This window comes from Guyanagaster necrorhizus, assembly GCF_019112545.1.
Source record: "Guyanagaster necrorhizus MCA 3950 unplaced genomic scaffold BT62scaffold_25, whole genome shotgun sequence".
NCBI lineage: Eukaryota > Fungi > Basidiomycota > Agaricomycetes > Agaricales > Physalacriaceae > Guyanagaster > Guyanagaster necrorhizus.
In genome coordinates, this window is record NW_025064904.1 from 67,055 (window position 1) to 82,419 (window position 15,365).

The 15,365-nt window shown below is 49.0% G+C and overlaps 10 protein-coding genes across 10 annotated transcripts; 6 read left to right on the forward strand and 4 right to left on the reverse strand.

Annotated features, from left to right (window-relative positions):
- Nucleotides 1–68: 68 nt before the first annotated feature.
- BT62DRAFT_982166 (uncharacterized protein) lies at nt 69–663 on the reverse strand (the record flags this gene model as incomplete). Its single annotated transcript, XM_043189657.1, has 3 exons — nt 69–131; nt 181–323; nt 378–663. The coding sequence occupies 3 exons, from the start codon at nt 661–663 to the stop codon at nt 69–71; spliced, it is 492 nt and encodes a 163-aa protein (XP_043036462.1).
- Nucleotides 664–1,339: 676 nt separating this feature from the next.
- On the forward strand, nt 1,340–2,575 carry BT62DRAFT_935286 (phosphoribosylaminoimidazole-succinocarboxamide synthase). Its single transcript, XM_043186907.1, has 4 exons — nt 1,340–1,516; nt 1,571–1,784; nt 1,832–1,987; nt 2,040–2,575. Exons 1-4 carry the CDS (start codon nt 1,370–1,372, stop codon nt 2,438–2,440), a joined length of 918 nt encoding a protein of 305 aa, XP_043036463.1. The 5' UTR covers nt 1,340–1,369; the 3' UTR covers nt 2,441–2,575.
- A 40-nt stretch (nt 2,576–2,615) lies between these two features.
- On the forward strand, nt 2,616–3,397 carry BT62DRAFT_904027 (ESCRT-II complex vps25 subunit; the record flags this gene model as incomplete). The annotated part of the gene is made up of 5 exons (XM_043183545.1): nt 2,616–2,646; nt 2,701–2,743; nt 2,793–2,953; nt 3,008–3,153; nt 3,209–3,397. 5 exons carry the CDS (start codon nt 2,616–2,618, stop codon nt 3,395–3,397), a joined length of 570 nt encoding a protein of 189 aa, XP_043036464.1.
- Nucleotides 3,398–3,498: 101 nt separating this feature from the next.
- Nucleotides 3,499–4,828, forward strand: BT62DRAFT_935289 (Coproporphyrinogen oxidase). Its single transcript, XM_043186908.1, has one exon. It carries the CDS (start codon nt 3,529–3,531, stop codon nt 4,567–4,569), a length of 1,041 nt encoding a protein of 346 aa, XP_043036465.1. The 5' UTR covers nt 3,499–3,528; the 3' UTR covers nt 4,570–4,828.
- Nucleotides 4,683–6,109, reverse strand: BT62DRAFT_904126 (WD40 repeat-like protein; the record flags this gene model as incomplete). The annotated part of the gene is made up of 8 exons (XM_043183548.1): nt 4,683–4,853; nt 4,905–4,983; nt 5,039–5,125; nt 5,174–5,340; nt 5,391–5,560; nt 5,611–5,749; nt 5,804–5,950; nt 6,020–6,109. 8 exons carry the CDS (start codon nt 6,107–6,109, stop codon nt 4,683–4,685), a joined length of 1,050 nt encoding a protein of 349 aa, XP_043036466.1.
- Nucleotides 6,110–6,135: 26 nt separating this feature from the next.
- BT62DRAFT_341772 (DnaJ-domain-containing protein) lies at nt 6,136–7,671 on the forward strand. Its single transcript, XM_043180567.1, has 6 exons — nt 6,136–6,285; nt 6,337–6,358; nt 6,410–6,745; nt 6,798–7,216; nt 7,274–7,415; nt 7,473–7,671. Exons 1-5 carry the CDS (start codon nt 6,169–6,171, stop codon nt 7,400–7,402), a joined length of 1,023 nt encoding a protein of 340 aa, XP_043036467.1. The 5' UTR covers nt 6,136–6,168; the 3' UTR covers nt 7,403–7,415; nt 7,473–7,671.
- A 313-nt stretch (nt 7,672–7,984) lies between these two features.
- BT62DRAFT_1009569 (uncharacterized protein) lies at nt 7,985–8,574 on the forward strand (the record flags this gene model as incomplete). The annotated part of the gene is made up of 3 exons (XM_043177564.1): nt 7,985–8,249; nt 8,309–8,451; nt 8,509–8,574. 3 exons carry the CDS (start codon nt 7,985–7,987, stop codon nt 8,572–8,574), a joined length of 474 nt encoding a protein of 157 aa, XP_043036468.1.
- BT62DRAFT_1034914 (alpha/beta-hydrolase) lies at nt 8,473–11,950 on the reverse strand (the record flags this gene model as incomplete). Its single annotated transcript, XM_043178378.1, has 18 exons — nt 8,473–8,829; nt 8,895–8,963; nt 9,019–9,135; nt 9,191–9,226; nt 9,280–9,302; nt 9,357–9,425; nt 9,477–9,516; nt 9,570–9,625; nt 9,675–9,766; nt 9,820–9,885; nt 9,945–9,995; nt 10,056–10,542; nt 10,597–10,681; nt 10,735–10,877; nt 10,933–11,046; nt 11,097–11,555; nt 11,593–11,662; nt 11,706–11,950. The coding sequence occupies 18 exons, from the start codon at nt 11,948–11,950 to the stop codon at nt 8,766–8,768; spliced, it is 2,286 nt and encodes a 761-aa protein (XP_043036469.1). The 3' UTR covers nt 8,473–8,765.
- A 155-nt stretch (nt 11,951–12,105) lies between these two features.
- Nucleotides 12,106–13,050, reverse strand: BT62DRAFT_982173 (mRNA turnover protein 4-like protein; the record flags this gene model as incomplete). Its single annotated transcript, XM_043189658.1, has 5 exons — nt 12,106–12,567; nt 12,616–12,715; nt 12,766–12,863; nt 12,914–12,972; nt 13,023–13,050. The coding sequence occupies 5 exons, from the start codon at nt 13,048–13,050 to the stop codon at nt 12,106–12,108; spliced, it is 747 nt and encodes a 248-aa protein (XP_043036470.1).
- Nucleotides 13,051–13,107: 57 nt separating this feature from the next.
- BT62DRAFT_982174 (Deoxyhypusine hydroxylase) lies at nt 13,108–14,366 on the forward strand (the record flags this gene model as incomplete). Its single annotated transcript, XM_043189659.1, has 6 exons — nt 13,108–13,258; nt 13,308–13,441; nt 13,502–13,683; nt 13,734–13,964; nt 14,018–14,249; nt 14,301–14,366. The coding sequence occupies 6 exons, from the start codon at nt 13,108–13,110 to the stop codon at nt 14,364–14,366; spliced, it is 996 nt and encodes a 331-aa protein (XP_043036471.1).
- Nucleotides 14,367–15,365: the final 999 nt, after the last annotated feature.

The window sequence follows — 15,365 nt, forward strand, 5'->3', positions numbered from 1 at the left end:
TATCCTAGTCCGAAAATTAATAGAATACACGAAATAAAGTGTCCATAACATATGAAAAGGATCCCGGTTCATGAAGATGTACCGTTGTATATGAGCTGCGTCAGTGCGAGGTTCATTTGAAACCCAAACGTCTGGTAAAGAATCAGCACCAGTTTTGTGAAACACGACAGAAATACTGACCGATCCAGAAGCCCATTCTTCTATGACTGCGAGGTAAACCAACGCATTGCTAGCCGATTTTCCGATTCCGAATCCTCCAAAGCGTGCATCGAGGTTCGGCATAACAAGCTGAGCAGGGGCTGGGTGGCTCGCATACGGGACGCCTGAAACAAATTGTCAGGAAGAAAAATGGGAGGAGAACCGGGAAATCTACTGACCAGGGTAGTTGGCGTAGTCGTATCGTCCAAAGTAGTATCCAGCACCGAAGGTCTCTGATGGTGAGAACGACTCGGGGAGAGAGGTAAACAACCACACTGAATAGTTGTACCCCGAGACGCTGTAATCCGCCATTCCGTCGTATTTGAAGTCGAACGACTCTCCAGGCATGACAGCCGTGCCATTAGTAGGCGATGTGATCTCGCCATTAACAGCGGAGACCGAGACTGGTAGGGAAAGAGTCGTGGAGAGGACGAGGAGGCTGGAGAGGAGGCGGAGGAGTTGCATGTTGTTTTGGGGAGTAGAGTTATCTTTGAATTCAAAAGTAGCTGAGATGTTTTTTTTTTTCGTTTGAATGATTCGAGTTTGCGTTACCTCACAGCTTTATAGAAAGATGTAGGCTGACATGGACACATGGCTTTTCCGTGAGAAACGGCCATTCGAACCCATTCTCGAGCGTTGTTCAGTCCAAAAGCTTACGGTGCGCGAGGTGCATACTCCATCATTGTTCCCAACGCGCCGCCCTTCACGGGTCTAGGTCTCGACCGAGGTTCACGCGTCATCACATTCCGAGATTTTCGAGGCGCAGTTTGACGAGAAGGAAAACATAACGAGTACGCCACAGAAAGATCTGGGCCCGTACAAATGGAACCAGGTCCCAGAACTTTTTGCGCCCAAGTTACGAATCTCGTGAGTGCAGCGACAGACCGATACTCGGGAGCTTGCGATATCTAGCAAAGGAGAGTAAACGGTCTTCTGGCACCTTGCGTGAGAGAGCCATCGTAATATGCTTCACTTTCGAATCTCCCGGATCATTGAGGATACCGCAAAGAGTCCAAGACGGCCACAAGAAGATGATAGCTGATCGGAGGTCGTGGCTGTGTGGTGTACGATGTCCCTGTTGACTGTCGCAATGCCGATAATGCCGATCGGCCGTTTTTGGGGATCGAAAACCTTTTTTTGTCGCGCCGTCGATCTTTTGGCTCGTTACGATATGTCGGCTTTAATCAACTCTGATCTCCCTGGGCTCACACTGATCTCCAAGGGAAAGGTCAGAGATATATACAGTACCTCATCGCCCGACCACCTCTTGTTTATCGCGACCGACAGAATATCTGCATACGATGTTATCTTAAGGAATGTGAGAGTCTCTACCAGCTCTAGCCTGTGTTGATCTTCTTACCTCGAGTCCCAGGGAATACCAGACAAGGGCAAACTCCTCACTAAAATCTCCCTCTTCTGGTTCTCGAAGCTATCACATATTATCTCGAACCATTTCGTAACCGGTGATATCGATGCCATGCCCAAGGAGGTTTCGCCGTACAAGGATCAACTCCAAGGACGTGCCATGCTGGTGAAGAAGGCAAAGGTCATACCATTAGAGGCCATCGTTCGGGGATACCTGACAGGTGTGCTCGACACATGCTCTGTGTCTGCTTCTTCAACATGTCTTCAGGATCTGCTTGGTCCGAGTACAAGAAATCTGGGACCGTGCACGGAATAAGTCTTCCTCCAAACATGGTAGAATCACAAAAATTCCCAGAGCCACTGTTCACCCCGTCGACCAAGGCGGAGCAAGGCGCCCATGACGAGAACATCTCTCCCCAGCAAGGCTCGTTTTCTTGCAACCCATTTCAATGTCTCCACTAACGATCGCACTACAGCATCGGAATTGATCGGCGAATCCCTATACAACCAGATATGTGAAGCAGCTATAAAGCTGTACACAGATGCCTCGGCCTACGCGTATTCGAAAGGTATCATTCTTGCGGACACAAAGTTCGAATTTGGCCTCGTTCCTGGACCCTCTGGAGACACACTCATTCTAATTGACGAGCTTCTGACGCCTGATTCGTCTCGGTATTGGCCCTTGGACGGTTATAAAGTGGGTCGTTCCCAGCCAAGCTTTGACAAGCAATACCTGCGAGACTGGCTTGTCGGCGCCGGGTTTCAGAAGGGCCTGGAAGAAGGGAAGGTCAAGGGGGAAGGGTGGTTCGTCGAAGACAGCGTTGTCGAAGGCACAAGGAAACGGTATAAAGAGGTTGTCGATCTTTTAATAGGATGAATAGGGCAATAGGCACCGGACAAGGTGAAAAATTCTTTGTCCTGGAGTTACCTCTGCTTGTCATGAAAGTTACCGAGTTTCCTCGAACCAAATGTACACGAGAACAAGTACATTATTATCTTGACACATTTTGTACTCGAAAATACCCATGACGCAATCTCGCCAAATTCGGAAGATGGCATTTACTACTCACACAACACCTTCTGGTACGACAATCGTTCTACCAGGCATGCAGTGCTAACATTGAGAGTGAAATGCAGGTTTCTTGCTGCCGTCCATCCATTCTGCCCCTCCATTCTTCAGGTCAGATTGTTCTACCGTACACCGTTCCCTTTAATGACAGGAGATACAGCCAGCAACCCAACAAAACCACGCTTGCATCATTCACTGATCATTGGATAAAGCTTATACTCGCATATGCACGACACAGAAGGCTATTTTACCTGCATGTAGAAGATGCAGAGACATCTGGCAACGACTGGGATGAAGTACTGAAGAACGAACGAATAAACCGTGTGTCCGCTTTGCCAGTGGTGCCGAGACGGATCGTGGTTAACACTTTCACAGGTCATGTACTTCCAGTCTATTTAGAACATATCATGGGAGTAATGGTGGAAAAGAACCTGGCGGCATTCGAACCAGCAAGGCAGACGAGATCGGTCATGCTGTATTGGCGTTTGCCGGAGGAGTGGGCAGAGACGCTGCATGAATGGGTGAGAGCGAACCGTTGCTTCGGATTGCATGAAGGACTGAATGGACGAAATCCAGGCGACATCGACTGGACACCTGAATACCATCATGACCTTTTACGACGTTACGGATCCTCCCATCGAATCACCGCTCTCTAGTATTCCGGTCGCCTTGCTTCGCAAAGCAATTGGGATCCTGACAAAGACGAACAGGGCGCAGCTGATTGCAGCGGCAGACGGCGAGGGCGTTAGGTTTTTTTCCAAGTAGTAGTGTATAATTGGTGTAATATTATTCGGTGGTGCCAGATTCTAGCATCGAGTCTAGCTTGCAGTCTAGATCAAAAAGCGCTTTATATGGAACCGAGCATGGGGTGATCGACTCTGCAATACTCCCCCACCATGGCAATGCGAAAACGGGCAGAGGAGCTCGTCGTCGATCTCCAGGACAGCATCGTCGAGGCTCTCGAGGCCATCGACCCCGACGCCTCGCCCTTCAAACGCGACTCATGGACACGCGCCCAGGGCGGCTATGGCACATCCTGCGTCTTCGCCGTCCCATCCAGCGACGACGACGACGACGATGCCGCGTCACCACCTTCGTCTGTCCTCGAAAAGGCCGGCGTGAACGTCTCTGTCGTCCATGGCACCCTTCCGCCCTCTGCCGTCCAGCAGATGCGCGTCAATCATGCTACACTTCCCCAGGTCGACGGCGGCCTTCCCTTCTTCGCTACCGGTGTCAGCCTTGTTATCCACCCTCGCAACCCTAACGCGCCTACCTGCCATGCCAACTACCGTTATTTTGAAGTTACCGAAGCTATTGACCCTGACTCTCAAGAGCCTCCGAAGCCGTTGGTCTGGTGGTTTGGTGGAGGTGCAGACCTTACACCGTCCTATCTGTTCGAGGAGGATGCCGTACACTTCCACAAGGTTCACCAGGACACTGCTGCACCCCATGGCACCCAGATGTACCCTGCTCTGAAAAAGTGGTGCGACGAATACTTTTACATCCCTCATCGCCAAGAGTCTCGGGGCATTGGAGGTATATTCTTTGACGACCTCAGCATCGAGCCCCATCCCCGTCTCACATCGGACGAGAAGCGGCCCCAGACCGCAGAAGAGATCTTTTCATTTGTACACGACATGGGAGCAGCATTTATACCCGCATATATCCCCATCCTTTCTAAACGCTGTAACCTTCCGTTTACTCCTCGTCAACGTCGCTGGCAGCTCATTCGCCGTGGGAGATATGTCGAGTTTAATCTCATGATTGACCGAGGAACCAAGTTTGGTCTGAATGCTCCCGGTGCAAGAATAGAGAGCATTCTCATGAGCTTGCCAGAGACGGCGAGATGGGAGTACATGTCAGACATGGGTCAGGATCCAGAGTCAGAAGAAGGGAAACTTGTGGCGGTCCTAAAGACGCCGAAGCAATGGGTGTAGAAGAAGCTGATTAAACATATATATGTACACTTAGAATGCCCGGAAATACCACTCTCCACAAAAGTGCCGCGCTTGGACATTGGTTTCTAAGAACAAGATGGTATATATTTCAGCTATTCTAATGCACCAAACAAGCTTACTACAGCCACCGGCGCAGGACCTCCCTCCCTAGCTTTTGTTTGTCCACAATATGCTATCACATATCGACTTGGATGCCAAGTCACTGTTGGTGCTGGAGCAAGAGCAGGAACGCGATGCAAGGGCATAGATGTCTCAGTCGCACACTACGAAACGATGAATTGAAAGACAAAGACAGAAAATGTTTCGCCACGTACAATATCGACGTAAACGCCTGTGCTTCCGATAGCGAGATACTCACCGTCGTGAGAGAAACTCAATGAACTGATTTGATGTCTGCCAGAACTTGTCAATAAAGTAAAAAAATAACAGCCTGTACAGAAAAACGTACTCGCAGGCAGTGATCGTCCTGGCACAGATCCATTCCGTCAAGTCAAACAAGTTAACTATGGAGTCAAATCCTCCTGATGCAAGATATCTTAGAAGGGTCAGTTGAAGATAACTGTCCTAGCACTAGTCTTCTCACCTCCCCCTGGGATCTAAAGCAGCGGCCTCGCATCCCCCAACGTGCGCAGCCGGTGTCTCTCTAACAGTAAGTGACGGGTAGTCCAGCACCCTCAGTGTATGTTCCGAATGGTGGGTTAGGACTATCCCATCGCCTGTATGGTTGAACATTGCTCTTGAACCAGAAACCTAGTAAACAGCGCGGTGAGAACGTGTAAAGGCATCACAAAAATGCGTACAATTTCTTTGTCGCGCACGCTCCAAGTCTCTTTCCCACCTTGCACTTGTCCGCACTCAAGGAAATACATCTGATGCCCAGCAGATGTGTACACCATTGTTTTGCCATCTGGTGAATAATTCATCACCAATGGGGACTGCTTCAGAGACACTTGTTGCAGGCAGCGACTTTCTGCGACCAGAGTGAGCACGATATATAGAGCTAGAAATCAGCATGCGAACGTCTGGCGTCCCAAAACACGATCCTGCGGTCTTTCCCACTCGACGTGCAGAACAATTCCGGATGCGTCGGGTTCCAGGTAACATGGTCGACTTCGTCCGAATGCCCACCGGAGAACATTGTCGCTGAGCGAGCTTCCATCTACGGGCCGCCCTCAACACACAAAACAAAAGCAGAGGAAAAAACCTCACGAACCCCCTTCTCAGGTTGCCACACCCTCGTTATTTTGTCGATCCCTACTGCCGCGAGTTTCTTACCATCACAGCTCCACGCGACATGATTCATCGCCTGAGGGCTTGGCATACGATAATCTCGAGGTTTGAAGGCGGAGAAAGTTGGCGGCTACAGGCGAAGGAGTTACTACGGTGTCAATGAGTGCTCAAACGTAGTCCAGAGGGGGCCAACAAGTACAAGGATTCCCCGTACGCCAAACGTCGTGTGTGGAGGCGGCGAAGGCGGTCGTTGAGGCACGGGTATTTCTTCTTCTTCTTTTGGTGGCATGGTGGCGGCTAGAGGCAAGAGGGTAGGTGGCTGTGCAGCCATCCTCTGTTTCCACCACCATGTCCACCGAAGTCGAAATGAATCCTTACGAGCTTCTGAATGTCGAAGTTGAAGCTGACGAGCGAACAATACGAACAGCATATCGACAACGGTCACTCAAGGTCCATCCTGATAGGGTACGTGCCGTGGCTGGGAATTCAATGTCTCGCTGACAGACGGCCCAACAGAACCCTAATAATCCTGATGCTGGTACGTTCTTGAGGCCTTTTCTCACACTGGGAGTAACTGATAACTCTATAGCTCGTAAATTTCACGAGCTGAACCAAGCTTATGAATTGCTATTGGATCCCCTTCGGCGGCTGGCCCTCGATGCAAAACTGCGGGTCAAGGCTGCTAAGGCGGAACGGTTCAAATCATTTGACACTAAAAGGAAGGCATTTCTGGAGGAGCTAGAGGAGAGAGAGAGGTCTTTTAAGAAAGCGCGCATGGAGAAGCAGAAATCAGAGGCGGACCAATGGCAAGCGAACGAAAAAATCAAGGACGAGGGTAGAAGACTCAGGGAGGAGAAGGAAAAGGAATTTCGACAACGCGAACAGAACGCGAAGAAGGTTGATGAGGACGAGCCGCCTTCCATCGGTACGCCTATCATTTCTTTTTCCTGCTGACTCAGTGCCTGACTTTTCTTTAGAACCCAATGACACGACCGTCCGAGTCAAATTCTCACTGTCTGAACATCCCGACTTGACCACTTTGGAAGCCCTCGTCGCCGTATTTGCACCTTTCGGGCCAACCGACACGGAAACAATCGTGCTTTCACTGAGAGCATCCAAGAAAGCCCCGTCGAAGCCTCCAAAGTATGGTACCGCCCTTGTTCCTTTCAAAAGAATTGGCGACGCCTTTGCTGCAGTATGTGCTAGCGGCCGACCAGAGCGAGGTCTGAAAGGTATAGATGTCACCTGGGTCGGTGGGAAGGAACCGGAAATTTTGGGTTGGTTGAAGAGGACGGGGAAGCTTTCTGCCCAGCCGGACGTACCATCGGAGGCCAGGTCGAACCCCGAACCACGAAACTCTACTCCGTCAATGTTCTCGTCGTTTCCTGAGACACTGGTACGTGCCTTTTAATTGCCATTTCCTTTATCTGTCGTGTTTACCGCGTTGTTCTAGCTCGAACCCGTACCAGAGGTTACCGTCTCTCCCGATATAGACTATGAGTCGTTGACTCTAATGCGTATGCGTCAAGCTGAGCGTGAACGTCTAGAACGCGAGATACTCGAGCGTGAAGCGAATGAATAACTACAATACAAAGGTACTTTTATTATCTGTGGTTTATGATGTATCATAGAGGCTGGAATCTTTACTCTAGACTTCCAAGCGGAGCGAAGGCGATTCCTTCGCTTTTCGAGTTCAAGACCGAGACGCTGTTCTGGTCAAGCAAACATGATTCTCGCGTTGGTCGTTCCGGACTGACCATAAGGTGTACGACGTCGAAGATTCAGCTGATCATCCGGGAATCTATTCTTTGTCGAGGATCTGGTCTGGATCGTTCTGTGACCGCATGATTGGCGGTTTATGTAAATCTATTCTTGTCAAGGTCCTCTCCACCGACGTATAATCATGCAACTCCAACGTATTATCTAGGCTATCAATGGCGTCTTGTGGGCTGTCGCCTTCTTTCGGCGAAATATTCTCATCCATCGATACTGATACTCATTTCCCAAGAACCTGATATGCCCCATAGAGTATCATTGCCGTTGTGCATCCGCTGCCACTTCCATGATGCGTAGGGCTGCCATCTCCGTGTCCACATGCATGTATATACCATGTCTTGGATATATAAACCTTCCAACCATCCACTATCTTATTCGTGCGCTTGCAATGCTGTTCCTTCCTATCTTCGCTATCCTCGCTTTCATCACTTCCGTCCTCGCAGGTTCCGGATCAATCACCAAGCCTGCCAAAGGCACGTCCATTATGCCCGGCCAGTCATTTGCCTTCCACTACGATGGCATGGCAGAGTATAGCGTCTCCGGCTACAACTACTCCGTGTGGTTGTTCACATCCCTGCCATTCGCTTTTCTACCTTCGCAGAGTTTCGGGGCAGGCCATTTCTTCGGTCGCTATAATTATGCCAACTACCCCGGTTGGTAGATCTACGTGTCTAATATTGGCCTCGACAATTAACTGTGCGATGCACTATAGGTGTTCCGTATGCGACCAACCCAGCACCAGCCAACTTCACCATGCCGGACTTGTCGCAGTCATATGGTGGATTCGGACAAGGCCAAGACGCCAGTGGCGCCACAGTTTATCTAGCGGTCATTGAAGAATATGCCGCAGGATCTGTACGTGTCTCTTTAGAACTTTCTGATACACCTGATGATGATGCTATGCGTCCACAGACGTTTGGCTTGCAAATGAACCTGGCTACGACGCAGCTCATGTACAACGGCACGCAGCATCATTGATTCTTTAGACGTACATAGAACATGGACATGAATCACGAACAACGAACACTCGTAGGGCACTACCGGACAATTTATAGCCAGTTACTAGTAGAAAAGGACGATCGGAAGGTCAAAATGGACTCAAAAACGTCATGCATTTCGGTGTATATAGAAAGATACTGTATAACTGAGCTAACAAAGTCATACTTATGTCATGTGCTTTTCTCGCCCACGAACTGGTCAAACCAGCGGAAAACTTCGTAATGCCATTTGAGGCTGAGGGAAAGAAAGTCCAATTATGAGCGGCTTGGAGTAAGAAGAAGAAGAAGAAGAAAGCAGACCTGTTACCGTGATTCAGAACCCAATGGTTCTCATCAGGGAAGATAACGAGTCTACTTGGAACACCACGTCTGCAAGAAGAACTTTGAGTAAGGAATCAGAGCAAACAGCTTCAAAGAAACGCACTGCTGCAAAGCATGGAAAGCCCCAATACTTTCGGTCTCGGCCAACCTGTAATCTTTGCTCCCATGGATGAGAAGCTGTGGCGTACCCCATTTGTGCACAAAGTTGGAAGGGTTGTACCTACGTCAAGCCCATCAGTAACCTCCCCGGATCAGAAAGTTACGGTGGCACATACTTGTCAATTATCTCTTTACTCTTCTTCTCCCACGGCCTATAATAACACATCGAAAGGTTAGCTCAGGCGGCGAAAAACCGCGTGCTTACCGCCCTGCCCAGTCATGATTGAACTATGAAAATGCCGTGTCATATTCTGCAAGGTGAACGAAAATAGATGCTCTTACGAAGAACAACTCATCAGTCGAGAATCCATTGTAGTTCGAATCAAAGACCCCATCATGGCACACGAGGGCCTTGTGAGTTTCAACGACGTGCCGAGAATGGAATCGTTACTTGAGACAAACCTTGAAGTTGAATTCATACTCGGGGTGACCTTGTATCCAGCTGAAACCAACGTTCATCTCGGCGCATTTGGAGAAAACGAGATTCCGGCGTACTTTACAGCATACCCTCCCCAGCTTGCACCAGCTGCAACCGCACGGTCCGGATCGATCTCCAATCGCATATGAGTCAATACTATATGAAAGTTTGTCTAGACATACCTCGGGATACGTATTCAACACGTATTTCCATCCCTTTTGCAGGTCAACGAAAGGCTTACCTCCCCAGTCCTCCGTGATGCCATCCGTGAATTCTATTTGTTCTCCTTCAGATTGATAAATAAATAAAAATAACGATAGAGCATGCCTTGTCCAAAGGTTGTACTTCCAGTAGGATTGATCAGCACAGAGAAGTACCCCTGCTGCGCAAAAACTAAGAAGCAACCGTGTAATATGATAACTGCAACATCTAGTACAGTATGGTTTACGCACTATTTGGATTCCATCGCGTAGACCATTGATCCTCCCAGGCGCTTTGAGGACCTGGGCATGGACGTCAATTATCATCTAGAATGGAACCAGATAGTATGTTGTAGTAAGCACCTCCATGGATGAGAAGAACAACGGGCCATTTCTTCGTTTCCCCTTCTTTCCAGCCCTTCGGTTTCAGAATCCAGCCTTGTATGTTCTTATCTTCTGCGCCTTTGAACCAGATGCTTTCTCCTTTGCTGAGGTTCTTCCCCTTCAGGTCATTTTCGGTGAAACGAGTGATTTGCTTAATTTCTCCACTGAATGTGATGAGCGTATCACTCCTGCCGATTTCCGATTCTAGGTCTTTCAAACCACTGACAAGGAAGACATCGTTGGGCGAAGTGTACGAAGACTGCGTGATAAGAAGTCGGCCGTAATAAAGCGACTGTAGGCCCCCTGCTGCAGGTCCATCAGTTATCGCGACAGGACTAACGTACTTGGTATCGAGGTCAGGATCGGTTGTAGACTTCGACGGCGTCGGAGGCAGCGGCAAAACGAAGACCTTGACCCGTGCGTTGTCGCCGGCAGTGAAGTAGATGAACTCGCCCGTTTTAGAGAACTGCGCGACAGTCGCTCAGACGAAGCGATATTGAACATATGGAAACGAACATACCGCCAAAGAATCCGGTGAGCGGTCCCATTGCTGGGTAAGTGTGTACCTGACATCTTTCTTGAGATCGTAGATGACAATCTTTGCTCTGTCGCGTGTGAGCCGTTCAGGATGACGAATATGTCAGAATATGATGCAAACCTGTCGGATTCATAGCCATCTAAATCAAGCTCCAGCCAAGCCACCTTTGAACCGTCTTTGTTGAAGACCGGATTATGTGTCGCGCCTTGTTTCCCTGATGTAAGCTCCCTGGGCTTGCCACCGAGAATGTCAATGATGTATACCTTGCGTTTCCGTTGTAAACTTTAAGAAAACAATGAGACATTAGGATGCGCTTACATTCTGCTTGGTGTGCCACGCTGGAGGCAGGTCTGGGTCCTTAGCGGTGTATACAACTTGACTCGTGGAAATGTCGAAATCATCAGTGCCTCCAAATGGTTCAACGGGACAGCTCTGTTAATTATTAACACGACCAACCGACATTCAATATCAAGACTACTGACGTGTCCTGTTCCCTTGAGGATGTTTGTGAACTGAGATCCGAAATGCCATTTGTGATCTGGGTCCTGAACGAGGCGAACGCTGAACAGGGATGTTGTTTTGGGTCCAGTCCAAGTGTCCCAATGTCTCTCGTAGGTTGTGTCATACACTAAAGCAGTGGTTCCGCGGTTCTCCCAAGCCTCATCCTGCTCTTTGACAGCAGATAGGTTACCGTCAGGATAGACGTTGTCCGAGAACACCAGTTGCCCAGAGAGTAAAGAGTACCGGAAGTTGGTGGCAGTTGTCGTGGGGAACGAACCAAGCAGGGTTGGGAGATTAGGTGCACTCACAGTGCCGACTTCATCACTGTCCTGCTTCTTATAATCAATGTCCAGCGCGTAGATATCGAGTTTCTTGTCGCCCTCGACGACATGGGCGACTGTGCGACCATCGAGCCAGAATGCTTCACCACCTTTGAACAGCTACAAATAGTCAACAGCGACCATGACCTATGATGACAAGGCTTACAGGAATCTCGAAAGGCCTCCCAGAGCCCGCCAGTGGTGCGACGAAGATAGACCGGTTGACTCTGCGACGGTCAGTTCGGAAGTATGCGACGGCAGAACACACACTTCTTGTCCTTTGAAGAGTATTTATTGTAAGGAACCAGAACGAGATCCCCTGCTGGATTGGCTACACCAGTGCCTGGGCGACCGAGTTCTACCAAGTCCTTGGGAGAAAACACGTCAGGGCCTTCCTTGAATGCGAATGTTGATGGCGCGTTCATCGTGGTAACTGGGGAAGATAATGGAGCCTTGAATGGGACCTGTACTGCCAGCACGATGGGAAGAAAGATAAAATAGTAAGGCAACCTCATGTCGCGTCCAGACGAGGCCTGATATCGTAGATGTAATTCAACCCGCAACCGTGCGATCGTGTCCCACATTTGGTCATGTCGCCCTTGCTCATCATTACCCATCTCCCCGCAAAGGTGAAAATAATGTAGAATACACCTAGTAGTACAATATTGTCCTACTCGCTCATCGCGTCGTCGCCAGCATCAGTCTCGACATTATCCAGAGGAATAGCACCACCAGGTATCTGCACCACCTCGCCTGTAGCCGCGTCCCATCGTGACATCAATCCCACACGGAACGTGACCATTTTTTCTCCAATCAGTTTGAGGAGCTGTGCTTGTTCGCTGGTCAGGGTCTTCCCCTTCTCGCATAGCTTGTGCGGCGTCTGGAGAGTCGGGACGCCCTTGTTCATCATCGTGCTGAGACCCAGCTTCCTCAGCTGTGGGTCTTCATTATGAGGGAAAGGCTCTGGTGGGTCGGAAAAGTGTCGCATAACGGGACCAGCTGGGAGAATTACTGTCCGGCTTGCGAGATTGCCTGCCCGTGCAAAGTCTGGCTGCTGGAAATCAGCAAACCACTCTATCACTTCCTGCGGTTCACTGTCGGTAAAGAATAGGCCGACTTGACCTTTTATTTGCTATTCAGGATTCAGCATCATATAATGAAATTTTTCATTTGGACGCACTTTAGAAAGCGTGTGAAGCCCTCTTTTGTGCTCCTGCTCTGGGGTGACTCCCAGTGCTTTAGCCATGACAGCCCCTCGTCCAAAAAATATCCGTGCGGAACTGGAATTCAACGTTAGCAACAAGGAGCGCAAGTGCAGGCAAGGACGCACTCTTTCCAAAGCTTCCGTACGGTTTTTAGGTGAGAATTCCTCATAGCTCCAACTTCAAAGAGCCAGCAATACTTCCATTTGTCGACGTTCAGTTGGACCTGAGGTAGTGCATTGAGTAAAGACCAGTTATATCGTGGATTGGACGTACTTCTTGCATCAAGGCACCTTTTTGCTCCTTCGTTTTTTTGGCGACCTTGGTCAACGATACTGAGGCACAGTATGAGATGACATCCAACCCTATGGATCCCTTTACTCGCCTACTTTGGAACGCTTTGACTTGGGCATTTTGGAGCTGGAGGATTGGAGAAATTTATTTCAAAGTCCGCAAGGATCTATTCGGACATGGCTATCACGGTGTCTCCTGCCGAGCTCAGGAATCTGGAAGAGATTCTCCTCAATACCCAAGGAAATGTTCTCCTACACAATCGTTTCCGAGCCCTATTTACCCTCAAATCGCTCAAATCAGAAGAGGCGGTCCAGATAATATCCAATGGTGGGCGCTTTTCTGAGATCATGTTACACTTCCACCTAATCATCGGTAGGATTTAAGGATGAATCAGCTCTCCTCAAGCATGAACTGGCTTACTGCTTAGGCCAAATCCAAAAAACGTCAGCCTTACCGATCTTGGAGTCAGTGCTTGCAGATACGACAGAGGATCCGATGGTACGGCATGAGGTGTGTTGCTATTGCTCTCTTTTTATCTGACGACTATGCCTGATACTTTCCTCGAGTAAGGCAGCTGAAGCTATGGGTGCCATCTCTGCCTCACAGTCCATCCCCGTCTTGAAGAAGTATTTATCGGATTCGAATCAGAGCGTTAGAGAGACCTGCGAGATTGCCATTGCCAGGATTGAATGGGACAATTCGGAAGAGGGTCTGCTGCACAAAGCTGGTACGAAAGATAAGGAGACTATCCCGTACGTTCTTCCGGACATCCCTTTGGCTCACGAAAACTTATGAGGTCCAGAACATATTTGTCAATTGACCCCGCACCTCCTACGTCTGGCCTGATTACTGGTATACCCAAACCTGAGGATGTAACCGAGTCTAACATCAATGATTTGCGGTCAAAGCTTCTTAATAAGGAGCTACCGCTCTTCGAACGATATCGGGCTATGTTTGCCCTTCGAAATATCGGCACACCCTTAGCTGTAGATTCCCTCGCCGCTGGATTCGCTGACGAAAGCGCTTTGTTCAAGTAAGATTCGTCGTCATCGTCGAAACAGGCATATCTCTGATTGTTCTATGCAGACACGAGATCGCGTTTGTATTTGGACAGCTGCTTTCTCCTCACTCAGTTCCTTGCTTGCTCGATGTCCTAAAAGACTCGCAAGAATCTGACATGGTCCGTCACGAAGCTGCTGAAGCCCTCGGTGGCATTGCTACCCCCGAAGTGCTACCTTATCTGAGAGAGTGGATGACGCGAAAAGATGCACCTCGTGTGGTACGAGAGAGTTGTCAAGTTGCTATAGACATGTGGGAGGTGTGTAGTACCTCGCGTCCCCGCTGTTCCCACTGACTGAACACTTGGCAGTATGAAAATTCTAACGAGTTTCAGTATGCTAATGGCCTCGACTACACGTCGACTGTAAGCATCTAGCATCACCCAGGTTCTTGAAAAGAGAATGATTATTCAACAATAAGTAAGGAGAGGTGTACTAATATTATGTCCAAAATGACGTATCGATCGTGGTTGGTAACAGCCGATTTCCCTGATCCTACTATCCCAAATGCCTCACTATATGATGATTCGAAACATACATCTTACCATCATCATGACTATCGCATCCATCGAGAATCGCAGCGAAGTATGTTCACTACTCTTTTGGCAGGAAAACACTTACTGGCTTGACAGCAATATCGTTCTTGTGACACAAGAAATTTGGTGGTATTTAAAGATATGGTTGAGATGCTAGCTAGAGCTTCAGCCTCCTACAGACGACATGGTAGATGGTTGCCATGTTGTCCCCATGTATGACGCGCCCTCGGCACTCTCCAACCTCTTCATGGCACTGTACGATGGCCCGTAAGTTGGATCCTTCGTATCCTTTATTTTCTACTTCCAACTTCAACTATATCATTCAATAGGTCGTTTGACATGGGAGACATCAATAATTTCTTCTATCTTGCGGGATTGCTTCGTTTCTCAACGAAGTACTACGTCGACCGTCTTCGCACTGAGTGTATATGATACCTCAGTCGGACGTGGGCACATACATCCCTTCACAGGCTACGATGAGATGCTGGAGATTGCTAAGACCGTGCCGGCCAATGGTAACATGTCCTGTTCGTATGTTCATCCTCTGTATGTTCTCAATCTCGCTCGAGAAACGAATGTCCAACTTGTTGTGCCCTTGCCCTCTACTCTCTTTCCCTCTATTCGCACAAGGAAATCTTTCGGGCAGATCACCCTAAATTTTTAGTCGACCACCCGTCACGACCTTCGTCCTTCCTTTCCCACACTGACACAAACAACTATTCGTTCATATTAAGAGTGGCGTCAGAAATATTTTCGGTATTTTATTCATGGCGTTTGCGAGTGCAAACCCTTTCCAGGGTGCGTGCGTACAGTTTACGCCGGAAATTTTTGCGAAGTTGG